Source organism: Poecilia reticulata, chromosome 18, assembly GCF_904066995.2.
Source record: "Poecilia reticulata chromosome 18, P_reticulata-male-v2, whole genome shotgun sequence".
Taxonomy (NCBI): Eukaryota; Metazoa; Chordata; class Actinopteri; order Cyprinodontiformes; family Poeciliidae; genus Poecilia; species Poecilia reticulata.
The window spans coordinates 15,116,726-15,144,163 of NC_088847.1; the positions used below are offsets into that span (position 1 = coordinate 15,116,726).

Below are 27,438 nucleotides of genomic sequence, written 5' to 3' on the forward strand. Positions count from 1 at the left end.
TGAGCTAATTGGGCTTATAGACTTGTGACACCTTCCAGTTATCTTCATTTAAACAGTTATTGTATAATATTGATGCCTGAATGATTGATTTTCCAAAGCTGGGGCTGTGATCAAAACTAGGACAAGGAAGCCTAAGCGGCAGATCTTAAAATGATCTTCGTTAATCTAGATCATTTGAAAGGGACCTAAAAGAACTTGCCTGGTTTCTATCTGCAGCGCTGTCGTTACTTTTGGGAATAGCAGAGAATACCTGAGAAACCGGCCAAGTGTATCTCAGTCGGGTGAATTTATTAGTGCATCCATGTAAGATTTCCTCATCCTATGATCCAGAAACTTCACCTAAGGAGCAAGTGCTGTCTTCGCCAAACAACAGCTTCGGGTTTCAGGGTGTGGATGAGTTGATATGTATGGGATGAATGAGATGTCGCCTCACAGCAGCAACTGGTGACCAAAATGAGAAGGAGCTGTGTATAGTTCTCCTACGCATCACTTAGGTTTGGGGGAAGAATACATTTAAATGCCTTTTTTTTTATTCAATCCAACAAATAGTCAGTTCTGAACTTAAAAATACTCTTGGATGAGAAGCGGAAGAGGAGAAGGCATTTTCTAACACATTTTCTGATGGACTTCACATACACACAAAGTACCAGATGTACTATGCAACTTTCTGACTTAAAAACCTATAAAAGTTAAGTTTGAGTTTTATGGGAGTCTATTTAAAGCTGTTGCGTAAATGGTATATTTGAACAAGTCAGTTGTGCTGATTGAACTCCAAAATAGTAACACAGCGAAGGTAAAGTATGACTCAGCCAGAGCTGTAGCACAGTTTCAATGTCGCATCACAGTGATGAATGCCTTTGCCCAGGAGACAGGTTGCTGAAATGCTTTCTGTTTCACACCACATGCCTTTTGTAAGATATCTTTCTCCACTAAAAACCGACAAAACGTAACAGAGAAGCCATGAGAATGAATCAGTGGTTTGTGACTTTGACCACAAACCTAGCAAATGGTCAGCGTCAGGTTTTATCCCGTGGCCATCAAAGCACATCTGGGCTACAGATAGTCTGCATCAGTTTTTATGTTTTTTTGTTTTGCTGGTATCTCACCGCAAGGTCAGTGGCGGTATGTTGGGATTTGTCTTGAGGAAATGTCTTCATCAGGCCTGATGGGCTGGAATTAAATACTTTAATTAGAAATTACTGAGCATAAAGTCGCTAACAGAAACCAGGGAAAAGGAACAAAAGACAACTATGTCTTATTTTTTCATTTGTTGTATGCTATTTAGTCATTTAATACTTTAATCCTTTCAACATCCCACCTGTTTCTTTTGGGGGACAAAACAAGTAGTTTTGCTGGTGACTAAATAAGATAAAAAAATTCACTAAAAAGATTATTTAAGTTAAATTAACATTCAAAAAGTGTCAAGCTCTTGACTTGTTTTCTGTTTTCTTTCTGGGTTTCCCTTTGTTATTTTTGTTTCGATTAAATCAGTTTTGTTTGTTACTTTAGTTCAGTCCATTCTTAGTTGTTTTGATCTCTTATTTATTTAGTGTTTTTTTAGATAGATTTATGTCTCTTCCTCAGCCTGCCTGCTGCTCTCCCCTAACAGCTGCAACCTGTTAGTTAATCATTCCATTACAATCACCTTACATTTTGTTTCAGATGGTAAAAATCATGCAAAGGAATGTTTTCATTATCTGTAAGCAGAACATCGTCATACTTACATGTATATATCTCTAAATAATAATGCTTTACTGAAAGCATTTAGTTACTGAAATAACCAAACCTTTCTATAATAATGGAACTTATTGAAAATTGCTGTATGTCTAATCTTTAGCAGATTTCTGTAAAGACTCGCTATTACAACATGTGCTAATTTTTCCAAAAGTTAGTTACTGCCAGTAACATTAACATGAACATTAACTGAATAAAGTGCATTTGAACTTCAGCGTTATTCGAGAAACTTGACAGTAAAATCATAAAAAGAATTTAAGAATTGAGCTTCAGGTAAAAATTAATCAAGGCAAAACGTCTTTGTTGTCTTTTTTTCCCCAGAGGAGAAGGAGAACAAAATGCCTCGGTGTATGAAAATGATCATCCGTCTACAAAACGATGTTTATCTCATATTTATTTTCACGCTGCTTCTCATTCGTGGCTCCTGCTGTGGCAACCTAGACCTCCCAGAGAGATCAGCCGAGTTTATTTTATCTAATCAAGTCTAATGTGATCCAATTCAGCAACTGTAGGAACTCCAGTGAAAGTGCTATTGTCATCTTAATTTTATTTTAATTTTTTTCAGGTGATGCTTTAAAACGAGACACTGAATAGTGGTTTCTTGGAAATAAAATCTCTCCATCTTCAACATATGATGACATTTGTCCTTTACCATCAGTCCTGTACTTCATACTTATGTCAAGCTCAGACATAAATGCTTATTTGCATTTAAAAAAAAAAATCTTGAGTTTGAATTCATTTTGAAAGCTGTTGTGCTTACTGCGATTCTTTTTTTGTGCAGAACAAACAAAAAAGCCATTTTAATTACACAATCTTTGATTGCAAACTTGCAAATGAGCGTGTTTGTTTAGATACAATAAAAACACAATTAGCATTCGAATTAGATGTTATTGTCGCTGTAAATAATGCCCGGACTGAAAAATGTGAAAACTGTTCAGTCATTCTGTGAAACGTGTCCACGCCTGAATCAACGCTCAAATGTTGAAAGCAACAAAAAGTTAATTGGCTGTAATGGTTCTGATCCACAAACCTTGTTCCCCCGAGCCTTTAGCCTTAGTGCATTTGACCCAGTTAACATGAAATTTGGCCACAGCGACAATAGTTTGGGAGAAAAATGCAGCAAATTATCTTAATGGACTTCTCTCACTGATCTAGCTCACCAAAACACAGATAATTGATGGTGATATTTAGAGGAGAGAAGACACAGCTGAACCCCTCAGCCTCAGAGAAAGGTAGATGTGTTAGTGAGACGTTCAACACAGAAAAAAACTGAAAACAAGACTAAGTGCTCCAGTTGAAAACGGCTCATGTTTAAAATGTCAGAAGATGAAAATGGAGTCGTAGAAAACACGGTTCTTCTCGAATACAAGACGAGTTGTCGTCGGGGCATTACGTCCAACCCTCTGCGCAAAATCAAATAATTGCCTTTTGTTTTACACATTCAGTGAGTTTAAAAGTACATGTATTTGGGATGTGGCAGCGCAACTGTAATGTTGAAGGTTTGATACTGACCTCGGAGTTTAAGTCACTCCGAGGTAGAGTGAAACAAGAAAAGAAACAAATCAAATGTAAAATGTTGGAGATGGCTCTTTTTTTTTTTAAAACAGATGTCACAGAGACAGGAAATGAAAATAAACCACCTGTTCTTCTTCTCTAAGGCAGCAAATACAATCAAGTGAAAAATGAAAACATCCTGCAACTGCCTTTGTAAAGCTTCTATGCATATTTTGACATCTGGACAACTAATATTGATTCTAACAACAAAGAATTTCAAGTTTCAAGACTGAGGTAAAAATCTGTTAAAAATGATGGTAAAACATATTTTCAAAAGCTGCCAATTTTGAACATGGCTAAAATCACAGAGCTATGCTACGTTTGTTGCATATGATTAGAAAATTTGACATGCCGCATTTTAAATTAAGTTTACTGTGTTTAAGCATTTAGTTTTGTGTGCTGTGCAGCATCCTGTGAGTCTGTTAAGGGATTTAAAGATGTCTTGAAACTGTTTTTATTCTGCCAATTGTTTCTTATTGGTTAATGTGCGCTATGAACTCTTGGGCAATTCCCCAAACATCCCGATCAGTTTTATGTGTCATTACTGAAATCAAAACTGTTCTAGGGGACAAAAACATCAGAAAGAAGTTTTAGCACTGACAATACTCCGTAATATACAGAAAAGCTTCAACATTCAAGTGTTGAATGTTGCAGGTGTTACATTCATCCTAAAATCAGAACCTTTCCCAAAAAGTCCAAACTATTTGTTCAGCAGTAACAGTGATGGGTAAAAACAAAGCAGTTGCAGTAACATTAAGAACAGCACAGACTGTACAGACTGAATCTCGTTAACTGAATCAGAGGCTTTACACACGCGATCAATCAACAGGCATTTACAGACTGGTGAGATGCAGTAGCAGCAGATATGGAGCTTTGAGTTGAAGATTTTTCAACGACAGTCTTCAACTTTGACCTAAACCAGTTAAAGAAAAAAGAAAAAAAGAAAATTTTCCTTCTGCATGCTATTATTTGGTAAAACCAGTTTGTACGAAAATATGTAAATTGGCAGTTTGACACCACATTAGGAAGAAGCATGCAATGAGTGGTGTGCTTTAAACTTTACTCATATTGCATAACGTTTAAAGAGTATGTGTGGCATTTTTTATTTTTATTTATTTATTTTTTTATATATATATTTTTTTACAACTTTTGACATATTTAACAGGGGTCCAGGAAAGAAGCCAAACAGACACCTCCAACTCCGCTGAAGGTTGCAGACGACTGATGATGTTACATGTGGAAAACCAAACTTAGGCATTGGTGCCCACTAGCTGCTTAGTGAGTCCCCAGATTAAAGACGAGTCCTTAAAGGGGAGAGTTATCAAAACATTTCTAAAGTTAGAAGGAAATCCTGTAAAAATCTGTCTGAAAGCAGCAGCTTGGACACTTCCCAAATCGTAGCCCTACCCAGCAATCTGTGGTGATTCCAGTCAAAATTAAGTTGACCAGTTAAAAAAGATGTTTTGTTGATGTTGTTTAGGAAACTATTTGTGTTATGTTTGGAGAAAATTCTGTGGTAAAAAGACATTTTTTATCAATGACTAAAAAAGAAAACCTTACATTGTTTTTATTTTAACAGCAAAATATTGCTAACTATAAGCTAACATAACGTCTAGCAAAATTATTGTGAATTCTTCCAAATGATAGTATAAAATAAGAAGGTAATAGTTGTGAAAAGCAGAAGATGACTTCAGTTTTGGTCAAGCCTGTGATAATTTATTTAATCCGTAGTTCGACGTTTTGGAAAATCTCCATCTGTTTTTATTTTTATACGTTTATATCGTAATACCGGGGGGTGGGTAAAAGAAAGACTATAGCCTGCCTCTTCGTCCTCCTTGTTCAAAACGAAAAGTTGAATTTGAAAGAGCTGTTGTGTCGTGACAATGGAGGTTTCTCAGTTGCTCTGCCGAGACATCTGATCATTGGCTCAGCTCTTATTTTCACTTTTAATGTGGGAATTCTAATTATCACCTCAAGTTATGTTGAGTTAGATTTCCCAACACATTTTAGCATTAAGAACCATTTTTACACCTTTGAGGAGCAAAAGTGAAATGATTATTTTGAGATAACTTGCTCCACACCTTCTTATTAAGCTCTTCTTCTTTGTAGGTTTCATTGGCAGAGTAAAAAGAAAAAGTCCTTCGCAGTTTGTTTTATTTGTTCCTGTGTTTATTAATAAATTGTGTATTAATAAGAACTCTAAATCTACGTCATTCTGTAGGTTAAAATCTGATTTACAGAAAAATAAATACAAGAATCTCCAAATATACAGAAAGAGCTCTGGAATAAATTAAGAGACCACTTGAAATGATCCGTTTCTCTGATTTTGCTTTTTATAGATGTATGTTTGAGTTAAATGAACATTTACTATTTAGTAAGCATAAATTTAGTGTTTATTTGCAAATGATGAGAAAGTCAAAATAACGAAAAAGATGTAGGGCTTTCAGCCATCAAATAATGCAAAGAAAACAAGTTCGTACTCATTTAGAAACAACAATACTAATTGCTTTAACTCGGGAAGAGTTCAGGAATCAATATTTGTTGGAATAACCACAAAGTTTTCAATGGTCTCTTAATTTCTTCTGGAGCTGCGTATATGGAAAACATACGCAGCTTATAGTTTTATATGATAAACAGCAGATGTGAACATGCAGCTCTAACACTGGCCTTTTTCTACGCACGTTATGTTATATTAAAAACTTAAAAACGTTAAGCAGGAGCAGGCAGGTAAACAACAGTGGAAGCTCAATGGTATTAAAGTCTTCTAGTGTCTAAGCACCTATTTAAACAGTCAACAGGCTTCCTGACTTGAAGAAGATTTACAACCGCTTGTTTCCTGACCAAAACGACACGATACACTTGAGGCAGAGACTGACTCCCTAATGAGTTGTAGTTCACCTTTTTCCTGGTTGGGGAACCTTATGGCTTAAGAGACGAGTCTCTCAGGTTTCCATCTGTGCCAACGCGTTTTAGTCTGCTGTGGTGAGGAAGGAGCTGAGCCAAAACGCAGTACTTTAGATTTACTGCTTCATCTTAGTTGAAAATGATCAGTGGGAACAGAATATTCAACCCACTGAAACAAACAAGAACCAACAAAACCTCACCTGAGTGGTCAATGGTCTTTTCATACCTCGAGATTTTTTACACACGCTGTTGAAATTATTCTCAGTTTTGTCTTGGACTAGATGAAACAGAGGCAGTACGACCAATCTAATATATAGAATGTTCATAAGCAGCTTTTACATCTTTGTTTTTGTTTTTTTGTTTAAGCTGGACAGTCATTGTTCATCTTTAGACTGGAATAGCAAACTTCAAATTGGACCCTTTTAGCCATGCATGCTGTCCAAATTCAGCCTAAGCAAAGACATTGGATTCGGGCTTTTAATGGTTGCCTGAGTGGAAGGCAAAATCAGCTTTTCATTGTCATTTTAACTTTAAAGCCGGGAGCAGATTTCATGCTGTTGGTAGTTCCTTGAGGTTGGCATGAGCCACCAAGTGATACTAGCGTGGAGATTTCCCTTTTTATGTTGAGAAAACTCTTAAAAACTCAACATCTCCGTCACTTTGTAGTTTACTTTAAGTATAATTGAAGGTTGTTCCAGCTAGCTAAATGAAGTGTTCATTTCACCAAATTTTTCGCTGATAAACAATTAATTGCATCATTTTCTGCTGCCACATCACCTTTGACCTGTGGTACGTGACTGAGCAGCTACCTGTAGCCATTGTTGATGTTTTCAGCATCACCTAGAGTGAACTCCACCTACGCTGCCACATAGCAGTCTACTTGCAGAAGTGCTTAATTGCCGTTTTTCTCCTTTTTTTCTTCTTTCTCTAGAATGGAGAAAGACTACATACAGAAAGTTGTTTTTTTTTTCCTTTTGTAGCCCTGGTAAAATTTAGGAACAAGATTGTGTCAAAACTGTGAGGTTCAAGACTTTTAGTGACTGTAAACTTCTGCGTCATCATTCCTTTTTACATATTTTTTAATGGGTTGTTAAAATTATTTCAGTGGAACAACTCTTTCCGGTTAAAGAGAAAAGTACTGATATGTTAGGAACTTTTAATTCTAGTTTTGACTGCTAAAGCACTTAATTTGATTGGATTACAAATTATTTGCTCCTTGAAACAATATGTGAACAACATTTTAGTTTTATGTGGCCCTCTAGATTCTAGACTAAACACTAAGTGTGCTTAAATATTATGTTTTCAATCAAATCAATGCAGTTTTTATCTGTTTACTGCCAAATTATATCAATCAGTCCCTCCAGTTTCTTGAAAATTATTGTGGAAATTCACACAAAATCAACAAATCCTCGCACTTTTTAGTGCTAATACATAAGTGGGGGTTTATTGCAGATTTTTCTCAAAAATTGTCAAAAACATTCTAACTTCTACTAGGCAGCTGCCTCAACCTTAATTGATGTCAGATTATAGTCCATGATCTATGCAGCAAGTCATAAAAAGTCACATTTACCATCATAAATAAGCGCAAATATTTCCAAATTAATACCAGAAAAATCATAAAATCCTGGAAGGATTCATTGATATTTTAGCACTTTGTGAAAAAGTTTTATCAACACATTCTGACACAACTGGCTCTTAAAGAGCATTCATGATCAGGATTTGGCTCAAAACGAAAATTAGTTTGACATCCCTGATTAAAGTGATGGGGTGCAACGTTTTGAAAAATATGAAATCTGTCCATTTGCATTTGTTGATGAGCCCTTAAGTCATCTTGTCTAATAGTATTAAGCAGGAACTCGTTTAACAAGAACTCGCTCCGAGCTCGAAGAGAAAAGAAAATCACATTTGATATTAATTTCACAACCACAAATTTAACCGGTTATCTTTCACTTGTAATCTTTTGGTGAGATAAAGTCTTATTAAAAATGTTCAGTGTGTGTTTGTGGTCAATTAGCATGTTTATCACATAATCGTAATATTCGTATCCTGCCGGCTTTTTGCATGTCGTTGCTTTTATTATTTTTCTTTGTCCTGACTTTATAAACTGCTTGAACATGGTCTGTATTACAAAGAAGCCCCCCATCCACATATTTTGTTGAGGGAAAAGGAGCTCATAGCATGTATTTAGATATATCTAAACATTTATTTATTGTTTCTTCATCTTCAAATCATTAACCGTATCCACGGTTATGTAAAGTCAATCAGCCATGGATGTAGAGTATGTCAGCGAATCTCCTACCCGCTACTGTGATAGGATGCCACCTGTGCAATAGGTCTAGTCATAAAATTTCCTTGCTACTTAATTATTAGTCATCTCCCGAGAACATGTCACCGCTTGACATTATAAAAGTGATGACGTGTTTTCCTGAGTGAAGAATCCGGCCTCTGAAGCAGTAAATCCGACGAACAAGTCATGGTTTGGCAGTTGTCAGACGATCTGCACTTGCCCGACTGCACTGAGTCAAACGTAACATTTTGTGCAGAGGGGGATCATGATGTGGAGCTGTTTTATTTTTGTTTAGTTTTTTTAGGAGTTGGGCTCAGGTCCTGAAGTCCAGGGAGGGGGAACTCTTAATGGATCAGTAAATGTGTTTTGAAGAATTTTATTCGCCTTATTCCATGGGAACGGTTTGGGGGGGGGGGGTTGCCACGTTCCTGTTCCAACATGAAAATGCACTTGTGCACAAAACATGGACTATATAGGTGAGCATGGTGGATGTGAAATAACTTGACTGGCCTGGACTGACCTCAGTGTTGGGGATAAATTAGACCAGAGACTGCAAACCAGGCCTTCTCAGCCAATGTCTGAGTCTGACCGTATTGAAGTATGGTTAAATACTCCCATAAAAAGGTTTCTTAGATTAATTGAAGCCGCTATAGATTCAAAGGCTGGGTAAACACCATATTAAATTAAAATATGGACTGTCATTAAAGTTTGTGTGTATAAATCCAAGTGATCTAATACTTTTGCTAATATAGTACATAATGTTTGTTCAAGCTCAACGTGCAATACGTGGATTGCTTTACGGTGATGAAAACTGATTTGACTAAATGTCCGCTTCAGAACGCCTCTGATGTTGTTGTTCCTGGAGTTACCCAATGAAAAATTGGAGCGTCTGTTTCAAGCTTTTCTTTAAGTGACGGTGACCCCTCAGAAGCAGCGACTCACTTTCAGTTTGACATTCTTAGCTTCTGTTGAATAGCTACGAACATTTTATTGTATAGATTTGGATTTAATGTGACAGTTTTTGTCTTTTATTTCTTGCATGAAGGTTGCTAAACAGAATGTTATGTAATGACACAATTGGAGTAATAAGACAATATTTTATGAAGCAATAAAACCACAAAGGGGGCATCAATGCAATAACTAAGCACTAAGCAGCAAAGTGTGGAAGTAGAGGTAGTAGTAAAATTTAACAGAAGATCCATTTTCCAAGTGTGTTTTCACGTCGACGTGTGTGTGTTTACTGCTTCAACTCAGATTGTCATTGTGTGACACATTTTTTTTTAATGTTTTGATACATTTGGGGAATAAAAGCAAAAACAGAGCAATTTGAAACAGGAGATATTTGGGTATTTTTTTCACTACACTATGTATTGTAATACTGGGATCTTTGCTGATTTTAAGTGCAGTGAAGTAAAAGCAAAAATGTTTAGTTTTTTTTTGTATGATGTCTGATTTGCGCTCTTGATTTAAACTTAAATTTATACTCGCAGGATGTTGTGGTCTTTAAGACTTTAACAAGTTTATATAAATATAAAGTCTTAGATTATCTTTTGTCTTTTTATGTGTTTTCTCTGTTTAACTAAACTTGTAAGAACGGAGACAGAAAACCAGTTTTACTTCAGGAGAATCTTGGATCTCAGCAGTTCTGTAGGGGACGTCAGCTGGCTGTCCAACTCACTGAGGTATGAAATACCGCCCGAGGGTCTTGGAGGTCGCATCTAAGATATTTATTCTCTGGCTGTGTACTGTCAGCCCAAACACACCTACCAGAGATTGACACAGTGGCTGCAACCTATTATGGCAAGTGTCAGGGCCGCATTGTCAAACAGCGACAAATCAAACATCGGGGGATGGAAGGAGACGCGACGTGGAGTTCAGCACTTGAATGGCAAGATCACTGTTGTCGTTTCTGATCTGACGCTCCTGATTATTACCAAAGATTTAATAAGTGACCCACTGCGTTTCATCCCCGCGCCTTTCTGTCTTTAATATCCTTTGTATCCTCCACCCAGTGTCCCTCTTGTTGCATGCAATCATCTGTCATATTTTCAGTCTGTGCAGTTGGTGATTCATACGCGCAGCATCACCGGCAGCACACTCGGATTCCCTCCCACTCCCTTTTGCGCACTTTTATTTCTTTTTATCCTTCAGTCTCGCCCCTTCCCTCTGTCTTTGTTCTCCTTGCTGCTCCTCACTCTTATTTATTATTTTTCCCCCCACTGCTGTCAGTCTATTCTCCTCAAAGCCTTTTGTCACACACCCGTCCATCTTTGCTGATATTTACCCCCTTTGTGCCGTGCTTTGCTTTCTGCTAAGGATAGCTGGGGACAGTTTGTGTAAATGTGCATGTTGACCTTTCTGCTATGTCCCTTTTATCTAACATAGATGGCAGAAGGGTCCATCTCGCCAGCGGACAGCTACTCAACGTGCACCGCGGTCTACATGTTCACGGTGACATTTCTTATATTTTCGGACTCTTTTTTTTTTTTCCCGTTTCTTCCTCGCAAAACTTTTGTTTTTATTAGTTCCCCTCCCTTCATGGAGTCAGGCATTTGAGGATCCTAGGTCAGATTTCGTTGCATCCCCTCACTAAAACCCTCCTTTTTTGTGCATTGAAGGCTTGTCATTAGAAGCAGACAGAAATGGATCTCTTGCCTTAAGGGTAGGAGTGAGCGTGACAGAAAGGGTGAAAAGGAGTTTCAGATATATTGGGGTACTCCCTTCTGGGAGCTATTAATAAGCTTGTTTCACTGCATTGCCCCCTCTTTGTCTCTCCACGATCACCAGGCACCATGTTTTAGGGCTCAAATGAGGATGTTTCTTGTTGCTGAACCATCTCCTTTATAAACGTAATGAATCAAGTGACATAGGTGCAGAACAATAAAGCAAATATCAAGTGAAAATAGGATGCTGGGAGTTATTGAAACTACCGGGACAGCATTTCCGATCTGTTATTAACCAAACTACCGTATTTTCCGGACTATAGAGCACACCATACTATAAGCTGCACCTACACATTTTATGAAGCAAACTGGAAACGTACATAAGCCGCACCGGGCTATAAGTCGTTGGTATCTCCGTCGCTCTCGGTTTTCCATAGGGACTCTATTTCCTGTACTGCCAGATCGATAGTCTTCAACTTAAAAGCGGCATCATGTGAACTTCTTCGTGTGGTTTTTATGATGAGGGGGTATGAGTTTGAAAACATTTCTCTGTTGTGAATGCTGCTAGCATGTGCTTGTTCTAAATGAAAATTAGCACTTTCTTCTTTGATTTCCAATTTTGACTTCCAATGATTCACTTCCTGCTAAAGCGCCCCCTGGTGGTTGAAGAAAAATCCACAGAAAAGCCGCATAGTTCAAAGCATGGGGAAAAAAGTAGTGGCTTTTAGTCCGAAAAATACGGTAATGAGAAAATAAGTCAAGTTATAGGTTTTAATTTCAGTTTTAAGCGTCCTCCATGCTGAGGTGAGTGACTCTTCATCAGTGCAGAAAGAACATTCGCATGAGGTTAACTAAAGTAATTACTGGATCATTTCAGTAATGTTTGAGTCGTAGTTGCGTTAATCCATCTGTGTTGTGTCTGATGGTTTTAAAGTAGGAACAAAAGAGCAGACCAGAGCTTGGCAGGATCATTGTGTGAATCTTTCAATGTAAATAATGAGAAAACCTACAGAATTTGAGCAGTTGGTAAAACAGCAGGACAAGCAGGGGAATATCACAAAAATAATGAAGCCAAAGAACAATATATACACATGGATCATAACATGAGCTGTAGGTAAGGTAATCCCGCTGATCCCTTGCACACTTCCAAACCCGTACATATTTATGCTCTTTACCTTCCTCCCTCATTCTCTCTCTTTCTCTGTCCCTCTGGCATCCTGTAGTTCTTTCATGGAAGTCTGTATGATGGTTCAAGTGTCAATAAAAATTTTTTTTTAAAAAAGCCCAGCTGCCTTTTACCCTGTCAGCGTCTCCGTCAAGGTCTTTGATCAGTTTGCTTCTGGATTGAGCGATCGTGCTTTAACTCCCCACCACCAAGTACATTAGTGATGGCTTCAGCAAAATGTTAACTCCTCTAGATTTGTCTTTGCCCAAGTGGAAGAGCTGTGGGTGGTGGGATAATTGGTAGCTCCATGCCACTCTTTTTTTTTGTCTCTCTGGTTAGCCATAGAGAAAAGAAAAAAATCTTTACACATTTTTTTTTTGTCTGATGTTTTACAGCTCTTATCAGTGTTGGTTTTCCACAGCATCAGAAAACCTGACAATATTAAATTTTAGTAGCAGTAAGTAGAAAAATATGTACTATATAATGATACCAAGACTTTTTTTTTTAACACTTCACAATACTGTTTGCTAAGAAAACGTATAAAGACAAGGTGTGTGGATGTATGAAATGTATTTGCTGTCAAATGTTAAAATAAGACTCATATTTCATCCAGCTTCGGTAGTTCTTCATTTATTCGTGTTAGATTAACAGAAGCGAAGTAAATACTGCTCAATATTTAAAAACAAGTTTAGATTGTCGAGCATGAACGACCTGTTCAAGGTCACACTACTGCATCTTAATTGGATTAAATTCTGGACTTGGACTAGGCCTCTCCAAAGCCACTTTGGTTGACGCTCTCAACAAAGACGGTTGAGTATATTCTCAAACTGCAAAAAAAAAGATCCAACCTCTAGCTTAATAACCTTAATTCAAGGGGAGGCCCTTATTTCTCCTGCCAACACAAATGTAAGCATGGAGTTTTCTAATATCTACTGGGAACTGTGAGTTTTGGTTGATTGATAGTGACGTTTCTCTTTCACTATCATTGAAAGATTGTGAATCCAAGTATAAACAAAGGATGGACATTTGGGAAATTACCTCATGCTTTCTAGCATGGTAGAGGATCTGTGACGCTGTGGGCCATTTTCCTCTTTAAATACCCTGGGAGCTGTGTAAGACTGCATGGCATCATAAAATGATCCCTGAACAGAAAAAAATAAACACAAACTCTATTTTCTCCCATGACCTTCATAGTCCTCCGACTTAAATCCAAAAGAACACCTCACAAGGTGAGCTGGAGATAAGACAGGACCCAGGACTCTTATCATCATTTGACCCGCTACCACTTCATCCAGCAAACTAGATGAAGTGGTAGCATCTGCTCTGTTAGCTACTGTTAATCCAGGACAAGCCCATAGTACACCCACACACACGAAACATAAAAAACATTAAAAAAAAATCTTATTATAAGATTAGTAACATCAGTGTTGTCTGTGCACATAATGGCAGCTGGCTACAGAGCGTATCTTTATTCATTTTAGTTAATGTATTTGTGGGACTGAACCTCTCCACAGTTTTTTTCTGTTGTCTGCTGATAGATAATGAACTGAAGTTTAGTGTCTTAATTCTGCCTCAGTTGTCAAAGCTGTAGCAGCTGGCTGACTCATAATAACTGGTGTCAGATATTTAGGTGAATAGAAGTTAAATTTTTAACACTACGCTCACTTGTGTCAACTTTAGGATTCAGGGTTTGGATGTGTATGTGTGTGTGCGTGCGCGTGTGTGTGCTTTTGTATATTGTGAACAATGGAGCATGGAGGATGCTATGTGTACGTAGCAGCACAATATTTAGCAAGGCACTTCTTAAAGTTCCTGAAAGTTTTGTGTGAACTTCCAGAGGTTTCTCTCTGACTGAGTTGCTCATTTGGAGGAGTTTGAGATAACTCCAGAGACGTCAGCCAAGAGAAGCACAGAATGTACCCGCACTGTTCAGTCAAAGATTACCCAACCAATGCCAGCGATTTAGTCATCATTTGCAGGATGTTAAAGAAATGGACATTACATACATACATATTGGGACATCGTTCATCCAGGAGATTTTTGATTCTTCACTTGCAACCAGCATAAGTCTAGCACCAGTACTTGATTAGTATGTGTTATGGGATTGACAAAAACCTGTAATGTTTTTTTGTTTTTTTTTGCAGGAAAGACTAGACAAAAATTTGCTGGAGACTTTCAAACCGAGCAAAAGATAGCAGAGATTGGAGTTTGATGATGATTCTGTTTGGGTTTGACACTACTGCGTGCCGCATGTGCGTTTAATGCATTATTAATACTGAAACATATTCCTTGATAGGAGGGCTTTAATATTTATACCAAGCATTTCTGATGATAATCAGATGTGCATCCAAGTCCAGCAGAGAGAAAACTGTGTTCTTGTATTATGATGCATATTAGCTGGCATTTCTACTCGTGCTGAACATCTGTGGTGGGCTACAATCTGCCAGTAAAATCAAATGCCAGCAAATTTTATTTTCATCAAAGTCTCAAAATAGAGGAAATCAGCCGAGCGAATTCTGAGTGAAAAGAAAAGTTGTCTGACATAAAAGTACAACCATCTGTACCATCTAATTTAGTAGGCACATTTCCTTTCTATTTCCTCTGCAGGTACATGTATACCCTGTGCCCATTCAATACGGTCTCACAAAAGAGCACAGCAGGAACAGAGGTCTCATTAGGGTAAGTACCTCGATCTCTGTCTATTTGGTTTCCAGAGTGAAATATCTCAATCGATGACCTGCCAGAATGTGTCAGCCAAAGTGGGGGAAATAGTAAATCTATTATGGAGGAACTTGATTTAAAAACATTCTTTCCAAAGTGACTGTGCATGCGTTCTGCTCTGACATTTAGAATCTGCTGCAGAGCATGTTCCCTCTTAGGTAAATAAAATGATAAGTTTCCTTTTCATGAATGAACTTGAAACAAATCCCATCGCTTTACTTATGTGGAAGCTAGCCTTAGATCAATATTTGTTTGATTTCTTTTTCCCCACCTCATTCAGGCGCTGTTTGATTCTTGTGACCTTTAATCAGCCTCTAACAGATGTGTTTTATAGTTTTAATACCTCTTGATCCAGGAAAAATGGGTCTGGCTCCATATACTGCCGGGGTTGTGTTTTTTTTTTCTTTTTTCATGCCTCTAAGGGTTTCAGTTTCATCACAACATGCTAGTGATTGACTGTAACCTTGGAAATGGTTCCATCAACTGCTGGGGTTTGATGTGTGTCATAAATGCTATGGGAGACATCAGGGTGAGACGTCAGAAAATACTTTCTAGTTCTTATGTCTAGGGAATCTCACTTTACAGTTTTAATTTCCAGCATAGTATGTTAGGCCCCCATCACAACGAGATAAGGCATCCCCAAAGTCCTCAGGAACTCAACAGCTGTTCACACGTCAGCGGACGAAGGCAAACCTGATTTCAGCATTGAGGCAATCGCGATTCTTTGTTCTCTGTTCTAACGCAACCCTGATTTTCTTCTTCTGGATGTGTTCTCAGTTCTACCACCATGACAGTGATTCATCAGCTGTGGAATCTGTTTGAGTCATTTTAGCCTCACAGGACAGCTATAGTTCAAAAGCTAAAGAAGTATTTTGGTGATAAATGGGAAACTTATCTAGCACCTTATTGAGTTCAGAGGACTCCAAGGTGCTTTACACTACATTCAGTCATACACCCACATTTACACTTTGATGGTGGTGAGCTACTTCTTTGTAGCAACTCGTTGGAGGATCTACTTTATTTTTTAATGTTTTGTGCTGAGACTTTTATGCTATTATATTATAAACCCCACAAGCCACAGGTCACACTTCTTCCTCCTGCTTTTCACTAAACTTGAAAAGCACGAGGAGTTTCTATTTGACAGTGAGTAAATGCGCTTTACATCAATCGTAAAGTGCATTTACTTCACCCACATCTTCCTTCCAACTATAAACAACAAGCCTATGCGCAATTTGGAGGTTTGTGCATTTCTCTGTAACTGTATGGCAGTTAAGCACATACCAATTACTACGCACAAGGGGCTTGTTAATGGTGACATATCTATTGATTTAGAGATTGTGGATTTCAGGTGTTTGGCAAGATTCTATTGGTTGAAGCTTGCTCAGTGGCAGGTCACAATTTTCATACCAGCCAGCCTCACGAGAGCGCTGCAATAAATAAATCATAGAACTGTCGGCCTACAATTGGCACTAATAAATGCTCAGCCACGACCTCACTATGAAAGCTGAAAAAGGCCAGGATGCTCTCTACGTCGTACCTCTCCAAGATCATCCACTCTCTGGCTGATTTTTAACGTTACACTGCAGTTGTAATCTGATGCATTGACGTCCTCAGGATTAACAATCTTTGACAAATATTATATTGTATTTTTCATCTAATTTTCAGGTTTCTCCACTTCTTTAGCTTTTGAACTATAGCTGTCCTGGTGTTGTCATAGAGCTCCAGAGTGTTGCATTAGCAAATGCATTGTTACGCCTCTTATCTACTTTCTGTGAAACAATTCTCTAGTCAAAAAAAAAAAAACATAGCTTTTGTTTTTAATAATAGGTTGTTTCTCCTCTGTTCTCCAAAAGTCCCTCATTGGCCTTAGCCCTCAGAATTTTTAATAGTGTGCAGGTCCTGGAATTCAATCCCACTGATTTTGGAAGCGCTACTGAAACGGCTTTATTCACTGATTCACTGTAACATCTCTCAAAGGACAACAACTAAACATGATAACTCAACACCCTTAACTTGTTTTGCAAAGGGCGGAAGATCCAAAACCCCACACAGGCTTCGCGACATTGTCAAAATATGTCGTCTTCTTCTGAATCAGGCGTGACTTGTCTTCACTAGCCGACTAAAGTGAGATGTTACAGGCTAATTTATGTGCAATTACCCTCCTCAGCAAATATATAAATATATTTTTTCCTGTTTTTTTTTTTTTTTTTTTTTCCATTTTCAAATGGCAAATTAATTGGAGTCCAAAGCCGGGGCTGCATTTTACATTTTTGCACCACCGCCTCCCACACTACCTTCTCCCGTTTGGAGCGCAAAGTGCAATGCTTCACCATGTTGTTGGTGCAGGAAAGAAGAGGAACAGAATGCTAACTCTGAGTAATGTGACCCCAACGCTCTGTCTGCCTGTCACTCATGATGGTATGGAGGGGCTGACGGGACCAAACGAGAACGTTGGTTGAACACATCTTTGAAGTTGGAACAAAATCTCTGCCAATAATGGCACAGATCCAAAGATTCCAAAGATATACTTATATTTTTTTTTTCCCACGCTACAGGTGTGTCTTAATAACTTAATATCATCAAAAGTTTTTGTATTTCAGTGATTACATGTCACAGGTATGTAGTCTGCCAATTTAAGTATGAGTATGACTTATTAGAATAATATAGTGTACATCTCCATAAAAGCTTGTCAACAGAAAGATGTATAAAGCACTCTAAAATAATCTTGTAGGTGATTTCTGACTGTAGACTTGGGGGGAAAAAACTGGACCAAAACCAACTAATGACATGGCTCCCCAAATCATCATTCACTATGTAATTGGGATCTCTGCTTCTGCGTTCTTCCTCCAGAGTCCGATACCTTTACTCCTAATAGAAGACTTTGGACTACTTTACAGCCGTCCAGTCGTTTACTCCTTAACCAGACTAAAAAACCCTGGTATCTCTGATTATAGAGTCCCTTAACAGAGAAAGGCAACAGTTTTTGGTCCATGTCCTAGGTCTGTGTCTGGCAACAGCACTCTACACCCAGTGAATCTCCGTCAAACTACAGGATGAGATTTGCATCATTTCCATTTCAAGACTGGAATTATCCCTGTTGCTTGGCATTTCTCTTCTACTTTGTTTTCTTTCATTAAGCTTTCCACAGGTAAGCTTACACACAGCAGTCTATGAGCCTTTATTGGTATGTTTTTGTTTCTTATCTTGTTGACTAGCTTGCCAGCTGTCAAGTTGATAATCTTGATAGCTGGTAATTGCGTTTGCCGAATTTAAATGCTTTTTATTACATTTATGTAAAATTCCGATTTTCTAGTTTGTGGATTTTGTGTTTTCATTAGCAATAAGACATAATGAACAAAACTAAAAGAATTGAGATCTTGTTATAGTTCTGTTTGCAATGAAATTATATAATAAATGAATGTCCTTTTTTTAAAAATTCAATTACTGAAAGATACTTTTCAATGACATTTTAATTTGTTGAGGTGAAGCTGTATATTTAATTAGCACAGAATCTGACGAGGAGACTTAAACTGCCTTTGATATTATGTTTAGCTCAGCCTCTGGAAAATTTGCGAATGTAAGCTAGTGAATGCAAACACTTTGGTGTTTTTCTGGACGCGTACGTGATAAAATGTACAGTTTTCAGAGAGCATGTACAGTAGTGAAGGTCTGCGCGGATGGCAGAGGAGACACATGAATCACAACCAGAATGGCAGGTATAAAGTTCATTTTTTATCCAGACAGACCATCAGTCAGAGCTTGCTGGGCCTCCTGATATCAATCTGCATGGAGGCATCCTGTTTCTCCCCAGAGGGCTGAGGGAGGGAGAGAGTGGAGGGCTTTGATTTAAACGGTAGCATTTATCACACCTGCTCCAGCGTCCTAAAGGACAGCCGAATGAAACGGAGGAGAGAGGTAACATGCGAAACCTCGACTCCAACTATTGTTTTTATGCCGTTAGTAACACATGCTTAAACCATTTGAACAAAATTGGATTTGATGCTCTGCATGTGATTACAGCTCATTGTGGTTGCGGCTTATGAAGTGAAAATTGTTCCCTAAGCCCTTCTTCATTCTTCTTGGTTTTGCAGCATGTTTGACATTAGTCCGTTAACTATACAAATGTTCTCAACGACGAACCAACTTGGAACACTCTGTTCTTTTAATGTGTCCACATGTGTGGCAGTTTAAAAAATAAAAAATAAATTCTGAATGTACGGCAGTCATACTCCATGCTCCCAATTATCTGTAAATGCAGATATTATACAACACACACTGCGCTTCTTGAATTCCAATTTCTCACTTCCCCCCTTTTCACTTCTCTGCCTTTCGGCCTCAGCAGCTCAACGACTTCCTGAGACGGCTGTTGTAACAATAACATCAGCAATAGTAACGATAATAGAGCGGAGGAAAATGCTTGCATTGCGACAAACACCATCCCGGTATGACAGCGTCGTCCGTCTTCATGATCCCCCTCTTCTACCCACCAACCTCCTCCCTAAAAAACAACAAGACTCACTCGGTGAAATAAGTTGGTAAATGCACACAACCGGAAATGGTTCATCTGAAAAGACAGATAAACATGCAACTACATTACTTGAGACTGGCTAATGCTTCAATGGGGTTGAAGTTATTCAAAAGGCTCTTCTTGACTGAAAAATAAAGAATTTAGTCTGAAGAGTAAGAATATTTACTGAGTACTCAATAATTTCACACTTGCAATTGTGATACATTCTGTGAAAGGTAAACAACGAAACACAGTAATGTCTTCTTCTCAGTTTCTCCAAAAGTAAACAGTCAATTTTCTTGACTCTAAACTAACTGATAGTTTTTGGGACGATTATTATTGAATATAATACCAATGAGAAGAAGAACAATAATGATGATGGCAATCATTTAAATTATACTGTCAAAATTATTGACAGTAGTTGATTGAATTCAGGCGTTGTGATCATTGTCGAGCATCGTTTGTGACAAATCTTGGCCCTGTAGTTCAAAAGTAAATGTAAATTTAAAACATGTCTTAATTTATAGATATCGCATCACCGTTTTTAAGAAAGCAAAGTTGGACACAAATGAAAAGTTTAGCGCCAGCTAGTAATAAGAAGTAGAGTAATACCCATAGTAATCCAAAACGTCACTTGTCCTTTCAAGTTAGATGCAAACGCGGATATTGCTTTCACTTTTAAATCCCTATTTGTTAGATAAATAAAGGCAGCATCACTGCTTAGACTTTTACACATTCAAGTTTGAAAACAGGTTATTCTGGAAGAATGTTAATGTCCTGTAATTCCCGTTCAGCCCATTTCCTGTAAACTCCAAAAACTACAGCCAAAAAACAAACATTGAGTATGCTAACTGTGTATCCGTTTATAACAACCTTTCCAGAAGTGTACTTGAAATATTAATGAAGATCCTTTCAAACTTAGCCCACGGTAAGGCACGTAGAAATAGCCACAGCTGCTACAAATTGTTCTAAAAACACACACAAAAACATTTTTTCCACATCTTTTGTTTGATCAGTAAATATGTAAGATGATAAAAGAATATAAATTCAATTTCAGAGGAAACAAAACACACAAGAAAGCAGCATAAATATATGGAATTCAGAGGACAAAGAGATGATTTGAATCCAACTGTGGAGGAGGATGGGATCAGTGGAGGGGTCATCAAATGAGTTTTTTGTTTTGGGACTCAGGGGAAATCAGGTAGCCACGCAGCCGGGGTCGGGGGGGTCGGCTTGTGTTGCCCAGCAAAGTTCGAGAAGCCCGACCTTCTATTGTGCAAGGGTCAAACTGTTTTACACTTGGGATTATAGGCAGCACACAAGGAGAACAAAAAAAAAACTGAAATACTGAAATTGTGTGGGTCCTGGCAAGCGACTTGCTTGTTCACCCTTCACCCTTTTAATCGGCGTGTTTGACAGTTCAAGCTTTGGATGAGCCCAAAATCCAAAGCTGAATGCATGCCAGAATAGAACGTGCAGTGGGGGTAAAGGGGGGTTATTACCCATATTTTCTAATGTTGAGCATTGTTTAGGTTTTCTCCCATTTGTATTTTGTGCCTCACTAAGTCTTGTAATGTTTTTTGGGTGGATATTCTTTGGCAGTTCATTTGTTCCCGATATATTTTGAATCTCACTTTCTTGCTTTAAGTATGCAACAGAGAGTTATTACCCATTTTTTCATCCCTATTCCATCATTTATCAGATGATGGAATAGCAATTAATTTAAGCAACAAACAAATAGATAATGAAATTCAACCTGTCGCCTCTTGCAGCATTTTTACCCTCTCAGGTAGCAAGATTTCCATATTAATACTTTTTTTTCTGTCGGGTTCTCTACAGTCAGCTCTGCTTTTGCTTGTTTTTCTATGGTGTGACCTCCTGCCTGTTGCTTGAATTTCTACTTAAATGTTTTAGATTGTTTTATCATCTGTACTTTATAATATTCCGACATGGAATCACATTTTAACGATTTCACCAGGGTAAAATTTGAGTATAATAACATATTTATGAATTGGGGTGATCTTATATGGGCTAAATTTGGCTTAATCCTTAAAATTCCTTCCACTCCCTGTAGTGCACAGCATAAGTGACAGCAGAAGATGAATTTGAAGGTAGTACATTCTCCATGCGCGAATATATCTAATGTAAGCTGTATTTGTTTCACCCACTCAATTATTATATATTCCACTTTCCAGTGAGTCAGCCGATTTTAGTGCTGTTTGTTCAACTGTAACGTTTCATTGTCCTGTGGTTCATGAAAATTAGTATTCAGAGGTTGTTCACTTCATTGTCCAAAATAGACCACAGTGCTTGCTAGCATGTTAACGCATGCTAATTCAGGTTAACCCCCCCACAGCTGATTATTATGATTCTCGAACTAGTGTTTGAAACGGAAAAACAGATGATCACAAACTACCACAGCCAGAACTCCCTGGATGAACTATATTTTGGTGCTTAAACTGAGATCACCTCAGGACCCTTACCACTTTGCACTAAAGTACTAATTCCTTTCATAGGAGTTCTAAACATTTATACGGGGTTTCAAGCTGAAAGTACTCACTGGCATATCTGGTACCCACATCAATAGCTCAGACTTTCAGTCTTATGTCAAAAGATTTCATAACATTCCCAAAATCCTAAAGTCTGGAGAAAAAAAAAACGGATATGGAAAATGTGAAAATCTTGGAAGAGAAAATGTACCAATAAGCAAGGTTTGCACAGAAACGTTTGAATATTGAAATTGAACGAATGTATGGGTTGAAGAGGCAGGTAATGAAATTATGTAATCAAATCAAGGAGGAAATAAAGACAAGAATCTCAAACAAGAAACAAGTCCACGTGTGCTACAAGTGACTCCTGCAGGTTCACATCACTCAGTATTCAAACCCACAGGTCTCCCTTGAACTGCCTTATTGAACAGTAGATTTTCAAACAGAAAACAGTGGAGCGGTGAGGTAGCCTAGCAACATTGAAACCACAGCGAATGGCTGTGTGTGCCCACTACGAAGGAGCTCAGCAGCTGAAATGACAGCGCAGAGCAACCCCAGAGAGAGTGGGATGTGCTGGCCACCATGAAAATACAAATAGGGAAGTGCTTTGTGGCTGACATCTGTCTGCTGTTTGCAAATCTGCTGCACGTAAAGATGTGTTTTTTTTTGTGTTTTTTTTTTCCTCTCGCATTCACCGCCGCCTCACTTTAAAACCCAACCACATTGGCACAACTGTGTTTTATTTTGTCATTATTTTGTTTTTTCTTTTTTTTTTTGTCCTCCGTGTGGAAGATCCTCTGACTGTGAGAGAAAACTCCCAGGTGCCGAGAGAAAGAGGTACATCGACGTGAATGCCTCCAGGCTGTCAAAGTCCCTCGAGGGGCTTTAGTTTGAATGATCCAGCTGAGCAAATTTATTGGCATGAAAGCAGAGACTCCACTCTGTGACCATGGTAATATGGAAATATGCTCTTTTGATCAATAAGAGCCTATTTCTCGTGAGGATGGCTCGAAAGCCTGACATCTTTTCTTTTTTTTTAAAGAGCAGCGCAGGAACGGGATTCTGACGGAAAAGATTTCAGATTCCGTCTTGTTTTCAGATTAATTACTGCGCGCTAGCAGTTTTCTGCAGCAGCTGCACGTGAACTGTGTAAACAGGAGATAAGTACAGCAGCTAATTATCTCTATTGGTGGCCATTTTGCTGCAGTCGCTGGGGAGCTGCAAGATTATAGCTGCAAAACTGATCGAACACAAACAGGTTACAAATGAGCGCAACAACAAAACAAAAAAAAAAAAAAACGAACTTTGACTGAATCAATGAATGACACTGAAAGAACTCGTGGCAAAATAGCCTGGCTTGGAGCTCCAGTTATGGACTAAGAGTCCCAATCATTGTATTTGTGCAATGATATTTTAAATATTTTAACAGCTAAAAGTATTTGTTTCTGCTCCTCTCAAGCATTTCTAAAGCATCTGACACTGTACTTGATGAATAATAACTGGAAGCAGCACAGTGTAGGAGCAACAGACTCTAGATAGCAGATGATAAATGATTCATAGTTCTTTAAATATGTTCTATATGCCTATGTGTTGTACAGTGGATATTTACATAGAGATATATGGGAGGGGGGGGGGGGAGCTCTTTTTGAGCATCCAGCACTCTGTACATTTCTGTATATTGAAGTTAATCGTTTGAGATTTATGAAAGTAATGCGACTCTGTGTGTTCCAGCTTAATTTAAAAATAATCATTCCATCAGTAACGGAAACATTTCGGTCTCCTTGAACATTCTTATTTCAGTTAGCAGTAAATTGCAGAGTAGACGTATAGATAGCGAGACCAAGTGGGAAGAAAACAACAGAAGGAGCTTGGCAAATTCCTCGTATCTATATGTTCCTTATATATTTGAAGATAATTTGATGCAATCATCTTGCCATAACAATTTGGCCCCAGAATCTTACGCTTGACTATTTTTATTCCTGTTGAAACATCGACTATGTGGACGTTTTGTTCACTTGCTGGCTAATATGTCCCAGTGAGATGGTTTGTATTATTCAGTCTAAACAAGATACAGGACGTATAGCATTAGATTAACTCTGTATATATCGCCTATACGTTTGCTTTTTTAAAAAAAACAAAATAAAAATTCTGTCTAAGCGATTGCAGTGACGTTCCTGTTCGTTTCACACCGGTCCTTTAATTGTTTTGATAGCTATTTGAAAAACATGATTTATTTTATTTTTTTAACTTTTTCCCCCCCACCCCTTCCACTCTCATCTTAACCTACGGAGCAGTGACACCTCGACTGGAACAAGTGCATAATTGCACATTTAAGTGCTCTACTTAATGTGCTCATTTTCAAGCTGTCAAGGTCATTCGCTGGAGTGCCATTAGCGGAGAGAGGGGCCCCTCTCTACCTGGAAACATGGCAGCCTCTTAGTGCCCAGTGCTTTAGAGGAGGAGGAGCGTGCCACGACGCAGCCAGAAGCCTCTCCGTTCGTTCTCGGTCGCGGGGAAATGTTCGGCCTACATACAAGCGCTTCCGGTCCCTAATGTGTTTATGATATATGGCCCTCTTTCCTGACGGCCCACACGATATCTGGTAATCAAGCCAGATTGGTAATGACTCTCGCGTGTGTTAGAGTGGCGGGGAGCAGAGAGCAGGGGGGGAGCTGACACTGTGAACCCCCGATGGCCTTTCTGCTGGGTTTTCATGGCAACAGCTCGGGTCTTGAATAAGGCACAAGCGAACTGTTAGCAGAATGCTGATTTTTGGGGTCGACATCAGGTCCTGCTCAATGTCTGTCAGGAGGTGTTGATAAAATGTACATCCTTAACTCTTTTTTTTTTTTTTCTATCACCACATGAAATTGCTTTGGCCTTGAAAGTGAAAGAATATGTGTGCCACCGATGTTTTTATAGCAACCGTGTGGGTCAGGGTGATGCACATGAGAGAAATACTTGAAAGGTTGTTGTGAAAAACAAAACCTTTAACCTGTTTTCCGAACATATAACTGGCAGACCTACAGCAAGTACAGTACATTTATTTGGACGCCATTTTACAGTTCTCTACTCTATTGTTCAGAAAAGTGTAAAGGTAGAGAAATAGCAATCATAAATGCAGTGTTTGTGAATCTGAAAAAGAAAAGAAAAAAAAACAGCTCTGGCTGCATGTGCCCTTCACATGTTCCTGTGCGTATGAATTATTCATGAAGGTGCTGGGCACAGTGGGCGGCAGGAGGGCGAGAGCAGCATCGGCGCCTGGCACAGTAATGACATCACCCGGGCTCGTCTCAGAGCGCCACTCTCTGATTGGTGACCCGACGAGAGTGGCAGAGGTTCAGCCGTCCTCTGCACCGCTGGGGCTACGCGAACGGGCGTTTTCTGGGGTTTGACGAGAGGAGTGCGAGTTGGCTCGTTGAAATCATCCAGCAGCTCTAAAATGACTCTCTCTACCTTCCGGAACGTTGCCGTGTCTCATGTTGTAAATGATTAGCACATTAGCAGCCTAGTGAGCAGACTAACCTGCTGCACCAGACCCCTTGTTAGAGCAGTGAAAAGCATAGCTGTGAGGCCTAATTTATGGCTGCGCTGGCTAATGAGTCGATGCTATGGTGGGAAGGTGAAAGGAAAGAGCTTAGACTTTACACAGCCTAAAGAAGGTTTACATTACGTTTCAGAAGCTGCTACTGGAGAACAGTCGCCTGAGTATACTTAATTCAGTCAGTTTATTTTATTTTTTTTGTGCATATCCAATTAAATATTGGATGTGTACACCAATCTTCTTTGTTATGGGTAGCATGGGGCAGACAGTCCCTCGCGACTCAGTGAATCATACAGCATCAACTCGCTGCACCTGAGGATCTGGAGGTTGTTAAGGGGGTTTGCTGAAGTTTTGAGTAACAGGATGAGGAAGGAAAGGGACTTTGAATGTGACGCGGTTGTTGATGTCAGAAGAGGCTGGTCTGAGTATTACACAAACTGCTGATCTACTGGGATTTTCACACACCAAAAAAAAAGAGAAAACATCCAATTAGCAGCAGTCGGGTGGATGGAAATGCCCTGTTGATCTCAAAGGTCAGAGGAGAACGGGCAGAGTTGTTTGTGATAATAGAAGTGATTCAGTAGCTCATTACAACCAATGTATGGGGAATACCTTCACTGTACACACTCTGAAGTCGAACCTCGAAGCAGACAGCAGTCAGAACAACAAATAGTGCCTTGCTAGCCTGCTAAGAGCACAAAACCGTGGCTGCGGTTCACACAGTCTTGCAACAATTACTCAATAACAGATTCGAAAACAGTCCAATGACTTTGATTTCAGCTGAAGCATTCAAATTGTCAAAGTTCGGCAAGTACGACATAAAAGCCTGGATCCACCCTGCATTGTAATCAATAGTACAGGCTGGTGCTGGCACTGCAATCGTTAAGTATTGTATTCAACTCCAGCACTTTTAAATATGCCTGTTTTTACCTGGTTTTCCTGTGTTTCGGCACAATCGTAAACTTTTAAAACAACCGCAAATTATAATACTTAAATCAAACCGGGCAGAAACTCTACATCTGACGTATAATTTCTTTTTATTTAAGGCAGTACGCGTTCACACAAGCGTATATAACGGCGGTGCTTTTCTCAGTCTGAAGAAACAAGCTTCAGTGAGTTTACATCAGCTTAACAAACATCCCAGACATTACAGAAGGCAAACGAGCAGATTTATGCTGGGTTCATTTGAGGCCACCGTTATGTTTGCTTCTTCTACGAGTTCTGCTCCTCGTCTTTTTCTCAGGCGAACACCCGGAGACTCAAATCCCACAAACATCAACACAAGCAGAAATTTTGCCCTAGTTCCCCCAAAGCCCCCTCCCTCCTCAGCATCTTCAGGGTGTTTTAACACCAGAGCGGGGTTGTCCAAACGATAATTGCTTCTGAAAGGTTGATTTGTGGCTGTAGCAGAGGGGGCAGCTCTCCTTTCAGCATTGAGCGAGATTAGCAGTGGATCTCCAGGACTTATCACTCGAGGCGTTCGGATTAGCGCGACGATGAAGTTTAAAACAGAATCGGTGGTCACCATGGCGTTTTAAAGGAAGCGAGAGAAGCTTAAATCAGCTCAAGCTATTATTAGAAGAAGAGGAGCTAATCAGCTTTTTTAATGGTAATTACCCTTCATCAGGATTAGACTATTTCTTTTTTTTTTTTAGTTCTAAATCAGTGTTTAGACATTAAAAACAAAAAAAATGTAAATGAGACCTTTCACTTACAAACAGTATTTATCAGGATTTATTCATTTAACCCTGGAGGTAATACTGCAGATGCAACAAATTTAATGTTGTGATTTAATCACAACTCTATCTGCTTTTGTCAATCGAAATCACACCTTAGTAATTCAGAGGGAAACTAAATGACATTGGCTGCT

At 38.8% G+C, this 27,438-nt stretch overlaps 1 protein-coding gene across 2 annotated transcripts in view; it reads left to right on the plus strand.

Moving 5' to 3' along the window:
• Window positions 1–27,438, plus strand: part of LOC103480661 (glucosidase 2 subunit beta-like) — a 149,799-nt gene that overhangs the window by 114,094 nt on the left and 8,267 nt on the right. For both annotated transcript variants that reach the window (XM_008435689.2, XM_008435690.3), the window contains one exon: window positions 14,915–14,986. In XM_008435689.2, coding sequence (XP_008433911.1) covers window positions 14,915–14,986 — 72 coding nt within the window. The remainder of the gene's footprint in view (window positions 1–14,914; window positions 14,987–27,438) is intronic.